The 15221-nt window shown below is 50.4% G+C and overlaps 1 protein-coding gene across 1 annotated transcript; it reads left to right on the plus strand.

Moving 5' to 3' along the window:
- Nucleotides 1–533: 533 nt before the first annotated feature.
- On the plus strand, nt 534–12317 carry Suv39h1 (suppressor of variegation 3-9 homolog 1). The gene is made up of 6 exons (XM_010606372.3): nt 534–558; nt 1759–1904; nt 3291–3953; nt 9438–9584; nt 9682–9811; nt 10528–12317. Exons 1-6 carry the CDS (start codon nt 549–551, stop codon nt 10659–10661), a joined length of 1230 nt encoding a protein of 409 aa, XP_010604674.1. The 5' UTR covers nt 534–548; the 3' UTR covers nt 10662–12317.
- The last annotated feature ends 2904 nt before the right edge of the window (nt 12318–15221 follow it).

Here is a 15221-nt window from a genome sequence, read left to right on the forward strand (position 1 = left end):
TTGCGGGGACACCGAGGCTGCGCGCGCGGGAAAATTTGGCCCCTGCTGACCGTTACCCTTTCGGTGTCCACGCGAGACGCCGGAAGGGGAAGGAAGAGAAGGGGTCAGACCCCTCTCAGAGTGGGTGGACAGGTGACTCTTGAGGGGCAGTGTCTCGCCACTCACCGAGGTGGGAGAAGGATTTGAAGTAGAAGATTCTCCCTGAAGAGGGGGACAGGGCCTCCCTGATGGGAGATCTGGACTCCCCCATGTGCCGGGAAAGGGGTGGCTCTGTCTGTCGTGAGGTGAAGCCACGAGGAGGGTGGATTCCACAAGTGTGAAAGGGACTCTGAGGGCCAGAAGAATCCAGCTGTTGTCATTCAGAGCTAGTAGCCTAGGACGTTGGGACTGCATGTGTGGGGTTTCAGAAGCAAGTTAAGGGCAGAGGGAGGCATCTTAGGGAGAGGGAAGCACGGGCTCAGGCTCCACTGGGCCTTGCCCAACAGGGGAGGGAGATTTAATTTTGTAAAGCTCCTCTGTTTTTAGGTTGACATCTAGAGTACCTCATTATGAATTTAAGTAAGTTTGATTTTTGTAATGGGAAGTAGAAAATGTTGAACATTTTTAAAAGATGCAGTAGGACGTGGACTGGAATCAAGTGTTGACATGATTTGATAAAATGGCTTCTAAAGCACATTAATGATAGATGTGTCTTGAATAAGAAATACATATTTTTTTGATCCGTGTCTTAAAGTTTTTGGTAGCTTCAGAAACATTCTGGGTATACTTAAAAGAATTGATGTCACTAACCTATATAGGTTTGTGTGTTCCTGAATTCAGAACATGGCCCTTTGGACAAGCTCTATTCTTCAAAGAAATGTGGCTAAGACAAAGTCAAAATGCAACAGTGGGAAAAAATTTTTACCTTGTTGGCTTAAGGTGCCCAGACAAATCATTTAAGGAGCCTTCCTGAAATGTGTATCATTTCACAATCCTTATTTATAATTCCCAAATCTAATAAGTCCTGAAAACTGAAATCTTTTTCTTAAATTTGGCACCATTCATGGCAAACGAAGATATTAAAAAGTGGGACTATGCAATTAATATATCTTACACTTTCTATTTAATGTGGAAAATTAGTACATTTGCTGCAGAATGCTTCATGTGTTTGATTATGGCTTGCTGTCCCTGATCACAGTCAGGGTGTTGGTTTAATGTATGGGAGCACACCTAGAGCTACACTTGTAAAATACCCCCAATTTTTGAATTCTAAAGCATGTCTGGCCCTGGTAGTTTCAGATAAGCGATTGAAGACCAGTCTTTCCAGTTATGCTTTTGTTTGGTGCCCTGGAGGTTTTAATCCCGTCCCCAACCCCCTCAGGGCAATACACCCTACTGAGGTGGGGGGGGTTGTGCTCTTTCTTTTGCAAAATAGAGAACCAAGAGAGTAGGTCTTGAACCTGAGGCAAGTTTGCAGGCAGTTTAAGGGATGGCGCACAGGGAGTTAGAGGCTCTGGTAATAGATTCCTTTGTGACCATCCACACAGCAAACCCTACTTTAAGCCTACTGCTCCAAAGGAAGCCTTTGACACAGCACAGGAGTTCATAGTAGCACATTCCTGTTGCAGAAGGGTCTCAGTATTGGGGAAGACCTGTGGATTAAGTTTCCCTGACTCTTATGCTGCCCTTGGGATGGCCTAGAGAGGATTTGGGGTCCCGCTTGGCCCCTGACCTGGTCAGGCTGCCCAGTAATGGCTCACTCCGGCCCCCTTGTTCCAGGCTGCAGTGTGTGTTGCAAGTCCTCTTGGAATCAGCTGCAGGACCTGTGCCGCCTGGCCAGGCTCTCCTGCCCTGCCCTTGGCGTCTCTAAGAGGAACCTCTATGACTTTGAAGTCGAGTACCTGTGTGATTACAAGAAAATCCGCGTAAGTCTGGAGTGACCCATGCCCTGGGAGGGGGCAGGTCTCAAGGGATTTGGCCTCTTGTCACTCTCCCCACCCCTGCTGCCCACATCTGTTTCCAAAGGGAGTTTTCTCCTCTGATCCTTCCTGAAAAAAAGGATGAATAGACCTGTTTATCCCCATTTTATAGGTGGGAAAATTAAGTGGGTTTCTTAGGGGATCAGGAGCCAAATGAATCCCCAAATGTCTCTTCCCATCTCCCTGGCAATACAAACTGGTTAGAGATTGAAACACCAGAGCCCAGGAGTATGGATGAGAATAGGTACTGTTACTAATTGTGTGGATAACTATTGTTACAGTTACTTCCTCTCAGGAATTCATTTAACATTCCCACCCCACCCCCACAATACTGTGCTGTGAGTGGCAACAATTGCCTTTGCCAGAGGATGTAATGGAAGGACAGTTATAAAGAGCCAACATGCTTGGGTTTAAATCCTGGCTGTATAAGCCTAGCTTCCTTAAACTCAAAACATCATTTTCCTCGTCAGTAAAATGGGGAGAGCTAGTAGTAGCTAGCTCATATAGAGTTGTAGGGAGTGACTTTGTTACTAGTACACCGCACTTCCAAGGGCTGGGGATTGGAGCAGCACCTGCCTGACAAGCACAAGGTCCTGAGTTCTATCCCTGGTACACACACACCAAAAAAAAAAAAAAAAAAAAAAAGGAAAGAACTTCCTTAAAACAGTAACTGTTTCATAATGAATGCTAGGAAAATGTTAGCTGTTTCTTTGTTATCAGAGGAAACTGAAGCCCAGCGAAGTTAAATAAGTTACTTAAGGCAACACAGCCAGAGAGCTCCAGATTGAGGACTTGTATCCAGGTGTCTAACTTTAGAATCTGTGCTGTGAAACCGTCCTATCACTGCCTCCCAACAGTAAAATCTCCCTCTGGCTGCTGTGCAGAGAATATTGAGGGCAGAGGTGGGGGACCAGCAAGGATGCTCCTGCCAGGGGCCAGCAGCCTCATTGGTGGTGGCAGTGACTGTGGTTGGGTGGTATGAAGAGGTCAGGTTCTGGATGTGCTTGGAAGGTGGGGCTAACAAGGTGTGCTGAGAGTGGGCGTGGGGAGTGTGAGCAAAAGAGGAATGAAGGATGACTCTGGGAGTGTAGGCTGGAACAGCTAGGAGGGAGCAGATGCCGAGGAAGATGGGAGAGAGTGGGTTTGAGAGACAAATGAAAAGTAGAAATTGGAGAGACAGTAAGGGGGAGAGTGGGAGTTGAACCTAGGAATTCTGTCTCCAGAGCCCATGGTTTCTAAGCATTCCAGAAAAGGAGTGGGGCAAGGTAGGGGTTCTCCATTAGCCCAAGGGCTTCATCATTATGACACTGTCATCCCTCTGCATCCAAACAGGAACAAGAGTATTACCTGGTAAAGTGGCGTGGATACCCTGACACAGAGAGCACCTGGGAGCCACGGCAGAATCTCAAGTGTGTGCGCATCCTCAAGCAGTTCCACAAAGACTTAGAAAGGGAGCTGCTCCGGCGGCACCACCGGTCAAAGCCACCCCGGCACCTGGACCCAAGCTTGGCTAACTACCTGGTACAGAAAGCTAAGCAGAGGCGGGCGCTTCAGCGCTGGGAGCAAGAGCTCAATGCCAAGCGGAGCCACCTGGGACGCATCACAGTGGAGAATGAGGTGGACCTGGATGGTCCCCCACGGGCATTTGTGTACATCAATGAGTACCGAGTTGGTGAGGGTATCACTCTCAACCAGGTGGCCGTGGGCTGTGAGTGCCAGGACTGTCTTTGGGCACCCACTGGAGGCTGCTGCCCTGGAGCATCCCTGCACAAGTTTGCCTATAACAACCAGGGCCAGGTGCGGCTGCGAGCTGGGCTCCCCATCTATGAGTGCAACTCACGCTGCCGCTGTGGCTATGACTGCCCCAACCGTGTAGTACAGAAGGGCATCTGCTATGACCTCTGCATCTTCCGCACAGATGATGGGCGCGGCTGGGGTGTCCGCACACTTGAGAAGATCCGCAAGAACAGCTTTGTCATGGAATACGTGGGAGAGGTAGGGAGATGGAACCTGGCATGTTATGCAGCTGTTCCTACCATGTGTGCTCAGCTTCTGCCCTGCGTGCCTGAAAAATCCTTGCTTTCCTTGTGGGAGAAGTCTGGATGGATGGTCTGAGTGGCATAGGGATCTCCTGGCAGGGGTTACTATTCCAGGCTGGAACATACCAGCACAAGCATGCTGGTGGCTAAAAGAACACTGATGTATTTCTGGACTGGGGTGGTTTCCTAAGGGTCCCTAGCAAGAAAGGAAGTGGGGGGCCGGGGATTTAGCTCAGTGGTGCTGCCGCCTGCCTCGCAAGCGCAAGTGTCCAAGTTGGATACCCAGTACCAAAAAAAAAAAAAGGAAGGAAGGAAGTGGGAAGCAATCCCTTCAGAGGTCATGTGGTTCAAGAGCACAGGGTTGTAGCACCTGAAAAGGCCTCTCCCTTCCCTTTTCATCCCACAAGGGCCATCTTACAGTCTGGAATAGATGTAGGCCTGCTTAGACTAAGGTTGCCCACCTTCTCTAGACTTTGAAGTCACCCTGGGGGAAGAGCTGGGTGTACGAGGCAGGCCTCCACGGTAATGAATGAGCCGCCATATCATAGTGACTTCGCAGGTTGGGACTTGTGCACTCATGACCAGTCCAGTGTGGGTGTTCATAGAGTCATCCTTTCACACAGTGTCTGTGATACCCACGTTCTCTCCTTCTTGTGCCTTTCTGTGCTTTAGAGCCTCAGAGTCGCCACCAGATCCTCAGCATTGCCTGGCAGGCAGGCTGAGTAGAGGACCAAAAGGAAGAGTTCTAATGGATCAGGCCTGAATAGAGCACACATCACTTCTGCCTACGCTCTGTTTGCTGGCACTGAGTCACTGGCCTTTACTGCAGTGCAAGGGAAGGGGGGTGCTTTAGCTGTGTGCCCAGGTGCAAAACAGAAGGGGTCTGAATGAGTAATTGGCAAATGTCTGCAACTGGAAGTGTCACATCCTAAGGTAGGATGTGGTGGGCATTTGGAGTAGAACAGTTCACTTACATAAAATGGCCTCTCCCTTTAGGAGACATTTAACATCTGTAGACCATGACCATCTAAATCTATGAATGTGCCTCATTCTTGGTGACAACCCCAGATACCTCCATATTTCCACAGGCTTCTTGGGGGTGTGATATGGTAAGGAAGTGATGAAGAGTGGCCTGAGGGGGTCCACACTGTAGTAATGACAATGATGATGAGAGGTCCCCTCTCTGAAGAACTACAGAGCAGAAGGAGTTAGACCCCAGAGAGGCAGGCCCAGTTTTGAGGCAGAATAGCCTTTGCAACAGAGGACTTGCCATCTGGATGAGGGAATGGCCATACCCCAGATGGGTTGCCAGAGGAAATGTCCCCATGCCAGAGGTCCAGCCAATCTGGAGGAAAGAGGAGGTGTCCATACCCAGAGGGTTCCTGACATCAGCAAGAGAAGAAATCCTGGGGAACTGCGGGGAAAGATGTCCCCATCTCAGAGTGACCCAGTGACCTGGAGGAAGAGCTCAAGCTCTCTGCACTCCAGAGGGCCCTGACTTAGGAAGTGTCCACACTTGCACCATCCTGGGCTCAGGCGAAAGAAGTGTCCTCACCCTCAGAGGGATCTGGAGAGTTTGGAGGTGATATTTATACCTGTGAACACTGGCAGGCTAGAGGAAGTGGCCAGACCTCAGAGGGACCCTATCTAGAAGACAATGTGTTCTGACCCTGGAAGCCTCTTGACAGTTTGAAGGGGAAGGTGTCCAGTCCCCATGGGACCCCGGCAGTCCCAAGCAGGAAGCGTGGCCTCATTGTCCTGATGTCTGGAGATGTTGGCCATCTACAGAGCCCACAGGCAGCCTCAGAGTTTTGGGTTTAATGTCTATACTCCTCCAAGATGGGGCCCTCTCACCCCTTCCTCACCATTTCTACTCTTCCATGCTGTTTCTTGGCCTTCTTGCTGCCATATTTGGTGACTTCCAGACCCTGCTCTGGCACCCTCAGACCTGGGGTCTCCTGATAGTGCTACAGGTCTCCAAACACTACCAGAGCCAAACTCATCTTCCTACCTGGCTTCCAAGTAGCCAGCAGTGGCGTGGGCCCCATAGCCTGCCTGCCAGAGCTTGTACCCCAGTGCCACTGCTCAGCAGCAGTCATTGCACCTCTCTGTGTCTCCATTTCCTCATCTGGCAAATGGAAGCAATAACAGCACCTGCCTCCTAAGCTAGTTAGAAGCATTTACTTCGTGGGAAACACTTGGAAGAAGCACTTGAACAGTGCACTCCAGAGTAAGTCTCAGGTAAGTGCTAAACATTACTGTCCAAAAGTCAGAAAGTCCAAGTGCTCAGAAAGTGAAAGGTTTTTTTGGTACCCAGCTGTCTGTAAACCCTGTCCTAACCTGATTATGGGCCTATTTGTAGTCTTTCTTAGGATGAATATTCACATATTTCATCTCAAAAATACTAATTTACTTGATTATATGGTGCTGTCCCACACGCTTCCAAGGTGTTATATAATTGAGGGCGTACTCCCCATACCTAGATGCCACACTGTCCTTCCCCCCTCGGAGACACTGACAGTCTGCAGTGACAGTTCCTGCCACCTGTGCAGCCTTTTGCTCCTTGTACCCTTTCACATTTGAACTTTTATGTTTTTGCAGAACGTTTCTATCTCACCCAGCAGAGAATACTGGCCTGCTTTATCCATTCTGAAACACATGTTCTCTTCACATTTTACCATCTCTGAAATGAAGGAGATCTTAATTGGTGTTCTTAGGTGGTAATATATTTAATTAGCAGTTTTCCTCTCTTGGTAAAGGGTAACTACATACATAAGGGTGCATCCCAGATTTCAACAAGATCCAGCATGACCACTCATTACATTGCTCTGTTCCTAACCAAAACAAGAACACTTTCTGCATTGATGAGCTCCTTGGGATTTTACAACAGCCCCTGTCAGGTTGGACTTCTGTCACTGAAATTCCCATTCTACAGATGAGAAAACAGGTCCAAAGAAATGTAATCACTTGCTCAGAGTCACAAAGCTAGTAAAATGGGGTGGGGGAAGCCCAAGTGTCTAAAACTGCTGCTCTGCCAGGCCTGTTGGCCTTATTATTTTTTGGTTGAGGAAACGGGCACAGAGAAAGAACATTCAGGATCTCACATCCAGGAGGGGCAGAGTAGCAGCTTCCCCTGAGGCTTCTAGTTCCTGTTTCGGCTGTCCCCCCCAAATGTCTGCAGCACTGCTAAGGCACAGGGATTTGTTCCCAGGTCTTCAGGGTAGACCACCCATTTCAGAGTGGGACTGAAAGGAAGGCAAAAGGGAAGGAACCGTTTGTGCCCTGGAGGGCTTGTGGAATGACTCACTCCAGGTGAGACTGGGGGAGCAGGTAGGGGCAGAACAGACTGGAAGATGGAGCGGGAGGATGTGGGCCTACCCCTGGCATGGGGAGGGTTCCACTTAGAAAGATGGCTCAGATGTGAATCCTCACACTGATGATCGGAGCAGCCGCCCTCTGATTGCAGGGCTTCTGAGGTGGGCTGGAAAGGCAGAAGCTCAGAGCAGTACCATCTGGCTGAGCTAATACCACGAGGTAGTGTGTTCTCCAAGAGCTAGAAGGAGATTGGCCTCAACATACGCCACCTCAGGATGCTCCTGTGGCTCTTCCTAGGAGAGGGCCTCTGCTCTTTGGCTGGTGGCCTTTTATGACCTCCAGCTTGCTTTAGATGCTATTATCTCTTGTATTCCCCCTCAAATTCCTTCTAAGCATTGTGTTTTCTGATTAGCATCTTGCACTGTGGGTGTCTGACTCCAACTCCGACATCTCTATGATCCCTGAGGGTAAGGGCCAGGCCTGTCCTGTCTCTCCCCACCGAACTGTGAACCCTGCAAGTTGAGACCAGGCGAAAGGTAGGCCTCAATCCTCAAGACAAATCCACAGAATGGGTTGGGGGTGTGTAGCTCAGTGGCAGAACATGTGTTTAGCATGTGTGAGGCCCTAGGTTCTATTCCTCTCACAGCAAGAACAAATACATTCACCAAATAAATGAATAAATAAATCAGGTATGGAGGAGCTATGTTCCTCTAGGACTGGAGCTGGAGTAGTAAGCACTATAGCCAGGGGTAAATCTGGGTTCCATAAAGGTACTGCTGATCATCACTTGGCACAGAGCATAGGCTAGAGGTGATGGTAGCAGAGGCAGGCAGGTGAGGACCTGTGTGGCCCTTTTGAGTAGATAACACAGGGTGATTAAGCCTGGAAGGGGATGGATTTGAAAATTGGAAGAGTGTGGTTCTGGGGCCTGAGGAGAGCATCCTAGCTGGGTCTTGGGTTTATATCCCTTGTTGACAGTGGGACGAGAGGGTGGGCCATGTGACAGGGAAAGGGAAGGAAGAAGGGATGAGGGAGACAGTGGATGTTGGGCTGCAGAGAGGGCAAGTATGGCACCTCTGGGCTGTGCACTGTTCTAGCACTTGTCTCTAAGGGCTTGGCAAAGGGGTGGAAGGAGGCCTGAGAGTGGGGCCATCCTGGGTTAGCAGGAAGCAGCCTTGTGCACAGTGGGACCTTCGCCTAGAGAAGGGTGTGGTCAGCCATACTTAGTCATTGCCAGAGGCTATAGTTGTTGGTCCCTGGAGGAAGAGGGGACACAGGGCCAGCGAAAAGATCTGTGGGGTGAAGCCCATCAACAGCATTTGGGGGACAAGGATAGGTCATGGTTGGGATGGTGGAGCAGCTTCACATTTACTAGGATGGTGGGGGGACATGGGAGGTGTCTGTGCTGCCTCCGGCCCCAGAGGTGGCACCAAGGGAGGGCTTCTCTCTCCCCTTTGGTTTCTTTTCTTTCACTCATACTCTTGCTCTGCCCTCCTTTCTCTGTCATTCTGTCTCAAGCTTTTGGCCTCAGCCTCTTTCTGGCCATCGCAGCCTCAGGGCTCTTGGTCTCTGGACTGAACTTCCATAGCAAGATTTGTTTCTAACCTGGTCTCTGCTCTAGCTCTTCATTAGTCTCTGGCTGTGTTATTTCAGACTCTGGCTGGCTCCAGCTCTCACCCTGGCTCAGTCTTTCCCTGTCTTTCTCCCAGTGGTGCCCTGGCTCTCATTCTTTTTTTGCTATTCCTCAAGGCCTTTATCTCTGTCTCTGTGTGTGTCAGTCTGTCTCTTTCCCTTCCTGCTCTGTCCCAAGAGCACAAGAGGCTGTGGAACATCTCAGGCAGTCTCACAGGGCAGCAGGAGGTGGGGTTTCCCCTTCCTTTCATTGTAACTACAGCCAGCCTCCTCCTGTTTCGAGACTCCTGCCACTCATAGGCCTTAGTGGGGAGGGATAGGTGGAGGGCAATCCCCTGAAAAGGCTGACAGACCATATGCGTCGCTGTCCCCATATGTCCATGGGGAAGGGGTTCCTCCTGCTCCCATTTCTCTTCCCTGGGGACAGACCAAGGTTGGAAGTAGTGCTGGCTTTCCTGAGCCTTTGTGACCTGTCCCCTTCTCCTTTCCCCAGATCATTACCTCAGAGGAGGCAGAGCGGCGGGGCCAGATCTACGACCGTCAAGGTGCCACCTACCTCTTTGACCTGGACTATGTGGAGGACGTGTATACTGTGGATGCCGCCTATTATGGCAACATCTCCCACTTTGTCAACCATAGTGTGGGTACCCCTGGCAGGCTGGCAGGGGGTTGGGAGGGGCGGGCCAGGGCCCCTCCTCACTATTGTACTGTTTTTTTTTGTTGTTGTTGTTGCCTAGTGTGACCCCAACCTGCAGGTATACAACGTCTTCATAGATAACCTTGACGAGCGGCTGCCCCGCATCGCTTTCTTTGCCACAAGAACCATCCGGGCAGGCGAGGAGCTCACCTTTGATTACAACATGCAAGGTGGGGGTGGCAAGGGCCCAGGAACAGGGGCAAACCGTGATGTGGGATGTGAGGACCCCACCCCAAGGCACCCTGGTCACTCAGATTCAAGGCCAACTCCATCTGGAGCTTTAAGGTGCTCCTCCTGACTCCCACCCTCCTGTCTGGGCTCCAGGACTTCTGCCCACATTCCCAACCCCGGAACCCCAACCCTGAGCTACTCACATTAGCTTCTCAGGGCTCCTGGGGGCAGGTGTTTGGCTGCTAGAGAGCGAAGGCCCTCTGGGCTCCATCTGAACTGAACTGCCCCAGGCCCTCCTCACTCCAGCTCCCTATGGGCTTCCCCATTCTGAGCCCCTGGGCACCCTTGTGACCTCCACCCAGTGCCTGCTTTGACAAACCAGTCATGTCTCAGGCACTGAGGGTGGATCTCATACAGGAGAGTTCAGCTGCGCCTCTAGATGCCTAGGTGGCCCTCTATTCCTGACCTGCACTTGACCCTTCTGGTTCCCTGACTTCCCCAGGAGCCCTCAACCTGTGGTCTGAACACCCCTCTGGTGATGCACGCTCCCCAGCAGCATCACTCACTTTCCTCCTAACTCAGGCGTCAGGCCTACTCCCAGCCCCCAAGATCTCTGGGTCTCCTGGTGTAAAGGGTGGCAGGACACTTCCTCCAAGTCTTCTAACAAGTCCTCTCCCTCCTTCCCCCTCCCCGCTCCCTGACTGTGACTCCACAGTGGACCCCGTGGACATGGAAAGTACCCGCATGGACTCCAACTTTGGCCTGGCTGGGCTCCCCGGCTCCCCTAAGAAGCGGGTCCGTATTGAATGCAAGTGTGGGACTGAGTCCTGCCGCAAATACCTCTTCTAGTCTTGAGAAGTCTGAAGCCAGACTGACTGAGGGGGCCTGACGTCACCTGCCCTTCCCCCACCGCTGCCCTCCTGTTGGGGAGTGACTGCCCGGCCCTCTCACCTGCCTCCACCTGCCCCCACCTGCTCCAGGGTCAAGGCTTCGTTGAAAACTGAGTCCAGGAGTCCTCTTTCTGTGTTCCATCCCCTCTGTGGGTTGCACTTACAAACCCTCACCCACCTTCAGAGTACATCGATCACAATAAGATTTCTTGCAGTTAGGATTGGGGCCTACTGTGGAGGTCCAGGGGGTGAAGACTCAGCCCAGGGCCAGAATAAAAAGATGTTTGTTTTTGTACCTGCTTCTGCCTGGAGCCTGAGGGCCCTGCTGCAGGCCTCCCTCCAACCCCAAGGGTATAAGAGAGCAACCCCAGGGAAGGCAGACTTCTTAGGGGAGAATTCCCAGCTGCAGCAAAGCTGGTTGTCCCAACTACAAAAGCCTTTGTACTAATGATGGAAATGGAGGTCTCCTGGGTTGGGGACTGAGGCTGGTTGGTACTGGCAGTAAGACCCGTGGAGGCTCTGTCAGGACTGCCCATCTGAGAAGCGGGTGCCATTTGCCACTGGAAGGGGGGTGGGTGCCTAAGGCCCACTGAGCAGTGAGAGGAAGGTAGTCCTGCCCATCAGCCCGGAAGTGGGCAAGGCCCAAGCTCTGCTTGCAGGGAGCACAGAGAGGGTATCCTGAGCCCTCGAGTGCCAAGGGTACTGAGAACCCTGCCCTTGGGTGTGATAACTGCTGGGGCCATTTGAGCTGGAACTAAGACCCAGATAGTTGTAGATAGCACTTAGGACAGTGATTTGTGTTGGTTAGAAGTTGGTGAGGTGCCAGGCACTGGGTAGAGCACCTGGTCCCCAGGATTGTCTCAGGGAAGTCTTGAAAACTACAGAGGTGGTTCCCAGGAAAAGGCCCATGTGGCAGAAGGCAAAGTACTCTACAGTAAGTCCCCAACTTAGTAATTGAGTTATGAACTTTCACAGGTGTACTGTATAAGACTCACTTTGTTGTATTACAAGGGAACCTGACTTAATGAACAATCTCACAGAACTTGTTTTAAGAAGTCAAGGACTTACTGTATAAGCCATGAATGATGCGGGGAGCTTGCCCACCAGGATATGGTGGGGCAAGAAGGAAGCCCCTCCTGGCCAGCCTCCAGCCCTCTGCATTCACCCTGGTCCTACTGGACTCAAAACTTAACTGTCTTGAAATGTACAGAAGGTGAAGTCTCGCCCCCCCCTGCTCCCCTAGTCCTGGGAAGTCTCTAGGAAGCCTGTCCTGACTACCTGTGCCCACAGTGCCCCTCCGAGAGACTGTGTGCCTGTTACCAGAAGCCAGATCCATGTGTCTGTATGTCTGTTCTGCCCTTGTCCCCCGGGCTGACCTTCAGGCATGGGCTGAAGCTGGTTCTCCTCTTGTAAACCCCTCAGCCCTACCCAGCCTGGAATGGGCACCAATAAACTGCGTGTTGACTGAACAGACCCAGGTGTGGGGGATGGGGAGGGGTGGGGAAGGAGGATAAGAGGTGAAGAGCTAAAGTTGCCCAGGCTCAAGCCTCAGCCACCTGACTAACCCCTCCACTTTGGACCCTTACGGCATCCCACTTTACCATCTACAAAATATCTTGACCTAAAATAAACTAGCTTTGTATGTTCATATTGACATGCACTTAAAAAGCAAACTCAACCCAATGGTGTCTTGAGTGGATAAACAATTATCACCATAAACAAAAACTAGCCCACAAGTAAATATGGTGGTGATGAAATGTGCTAAAATTTGAGCTCTTAGAAGCTTTAAACATAGGGTCAGGGATGTAGCTCAGTGGCACAGTGTCTCCCTCGCAAGCACAAGGTCCTGAGTTTGATTTCCAGCACGTGCATACACACACAAGCTTCAAACATAAAACCTGCCTACTACATTCAAAAGAGAAAACTTCCACACAGGTGATGGAGTCCCAGACAGCCCAGAGACCTCATATACTGGGCACTTAGGACACCGGCCCCCAAATAGCTCCTCAAACCCTGGGGTACCCACCTCCAGATAGCTTAGAGCTAGCACACCCAGGCTCAGGCCTCAGGAAACCTAGGCTGAGCCCTCACATACAGGGATGCAGAACCCAAACATGGGGATCGTCTGTCTTCTGTGACAGAGATGAGCAACCAACTCAAAAGCCTCATGACCTGAGATGTCACTTCTCAAACTACTTGGAGCCTTCACGTCCTAATCACTGCCTTCCACATGCTGGGACAGGCCCCAAGTGGCTGAGATGTCACTGCTCAAATAGCCAAGAGATCTCATAGCCTGAACGTAGATCCGTAAATGTTTTTTGTTTTGTCACATTTTGTTGCCCAGGCTGGTCTTGAACTCGAGCTCAAACAATCCACCTGTCCCAGCCACCCAAGTAGCAGGACTACAGGCAAGTGTCACCATTCCTGGCTCCCTAAATAGTTCTGAAACCTCATACTTTGAACACCCTCCCAAATTACTCAGAGATACCTATAAACATCCCAGAAAACCAACTTTCTAGAACCTAGTGCCACAACTCGGACTTAGACACAGATCCCAAAAATTTAGAGATCTCAGCCTGGAAACACTATTCAGAATTCATACCCTGGGGAACCAATCTATATGAAGCTTAGGAACCTTTTGATACAGAACCCTGAATAGTTAGGAGTTGGGACACTCCACAGCCTCCTTCAGGTCCTGGCAATCTCAGTAAAGGGCCCCCCACGAAGTTCAGAGACTTCACAGTTTGGGTAAAGCCTTACCGCTTTCTCAGAGAATTCACAAACGGAGATGAAGATGGACAAGTAGTTCAGAGGTCTCACAGGCTACCAGAGAGCTCAGAGACCTCATGCCCTGTGTACACTGCTAAGAGAGAGCTGCAAAACGTGTGCTGGAATACCGACCTAAGCTAAGACCTCACGCCCTAGATATGAGTTCCCTGTTGAGATGTCCAAAACATGCCTCACAGCTTTTAGACATAGCTCCCCAAACAGCTCAAAGGCCACAGACTCAGCTAGGTATGGTGGCATATGCCTATAATACCAACACTCTGGGAGGCTGAGGCAGGAGGACTGCAAGTTTGAGCCCAGCCTGGACAACTTAGTGACTTAGCAAGACCCCCTCTCTCAAAGAATTTAAAAAAGTGCTAAGGATTTAGTTCAGTGCAAAGATCCTAGGTTCCATCCCCAGTTTTTGTTTGTTTGTTTGTTTTATTTTGTTTTTTGTTTTTTAAGCCTCACACTCCTGGTTCACAGAAGAGGTCAGAGATGAAAATATGGACAAAGACCCTCTACACAGTTTTGACATCTCACACCCTTATGCTGTGATATAGCTCCTGTGTAACTCTGTTCACACAGCCTGGACACAAACCTTAAACAGCTTAGAAACCTCGTATCCTTGGCTTAGATACTCAAACAGTTCAGAATCGTCCCATATTTATTTTTTTATTCTTTTTGAAACAGGGTCTCATGACATAGACTGGCCTTGTAATCACTATGTAACCTCATCTGGCCTGGAACTCCTGGCAATTCTCTTGCCTCAGCTTCCCCAGTGTGCCATTCTTAACCCATAACGTCCAGGTGATTCCAAAATATAACATCCTAGCTTAGCCTCCCAAACCATTCCTGGAACTTGTACTTTGTGTTCACATCTGGAAGGATTTCTGATCCCTGACAGTCATGGACACAGATCCTGAGACAACTCCGAAACATCACATTCTGTGCAAAGTTGGTCCCATAACTGAGACACGACTCAAAACAGTGTATGGACCTCAAATCACACACACAGGCTCAGAGAACTTCTAACCTGAGACAGACCTGGAACACCCAAGACATCACAGCCCAGTTACACATGCCCACATGGCTCAGGCACCTCACGATGGTACACAAACTCCCAGAGTTAACCTTGCGACCTGGACAGTTGGCCCTCACACAGCAGGTGTACAGTGCCAAAATGCTCAGAGTTGACAAACTATAAAGGCCCCGGGGCACAGACACCCCAAACACAGAAACACCAGAAACTGGTAACAGAACCTCAAACCCTGGAAAGAGGTCCCCAATAAGTCAGACACTTCATACCCTAGGATCAAGACTCCCCCAATGGGAAGTGCCTTACTCTTGGAAATGTAACCCAACAGTTGAGGATCCTCAACACCAAGGAGTACAGAAATCTGAGATCTTCCAATCAGACACAGGGTGATGCACCTTATACGCACGACACAATAAAAGCCATCATACTCTGGGAACACATCCTGAAGCTGCTCAGCAAAACCAACCCTAGGACAAAACCCACAGCATCACAATAAGACTTGTTCACAGAGACACTGGCTCAAAACAGTTCAGAGGAGTGACTCGCTGTGCTCCAATACCCAAGTGTCCCCAACACCTCATATCTGAAAAGAGAGATGGGTAAGTACCACAGAGACATCAAAATCTGTGCAGAGGGGGCTGAGGATTTAGCTCAGTGGTTCCACCACCTGCCTCGAAAACGCAAGGACCCTGAATTCCATCCCCAGTACAAAAA

Source organism: Fukomys damarensis, unplaced genomic scaffold, assembly GCF_012274545.1.
Source record: "Fukomys damarensis isolate Sample0158 unplaced genomic scaffold, DMR_v1.0_HiC HiC_scaffold_39, whole genome shotgun sequence".
Taxonomy (NCBI): domain Eukaryota; kingdom Metazoa; phylum Chordata; class Mammalia; order Rodentia; family Bathyergidae; genus Fukomys; species Fukomys damarensis.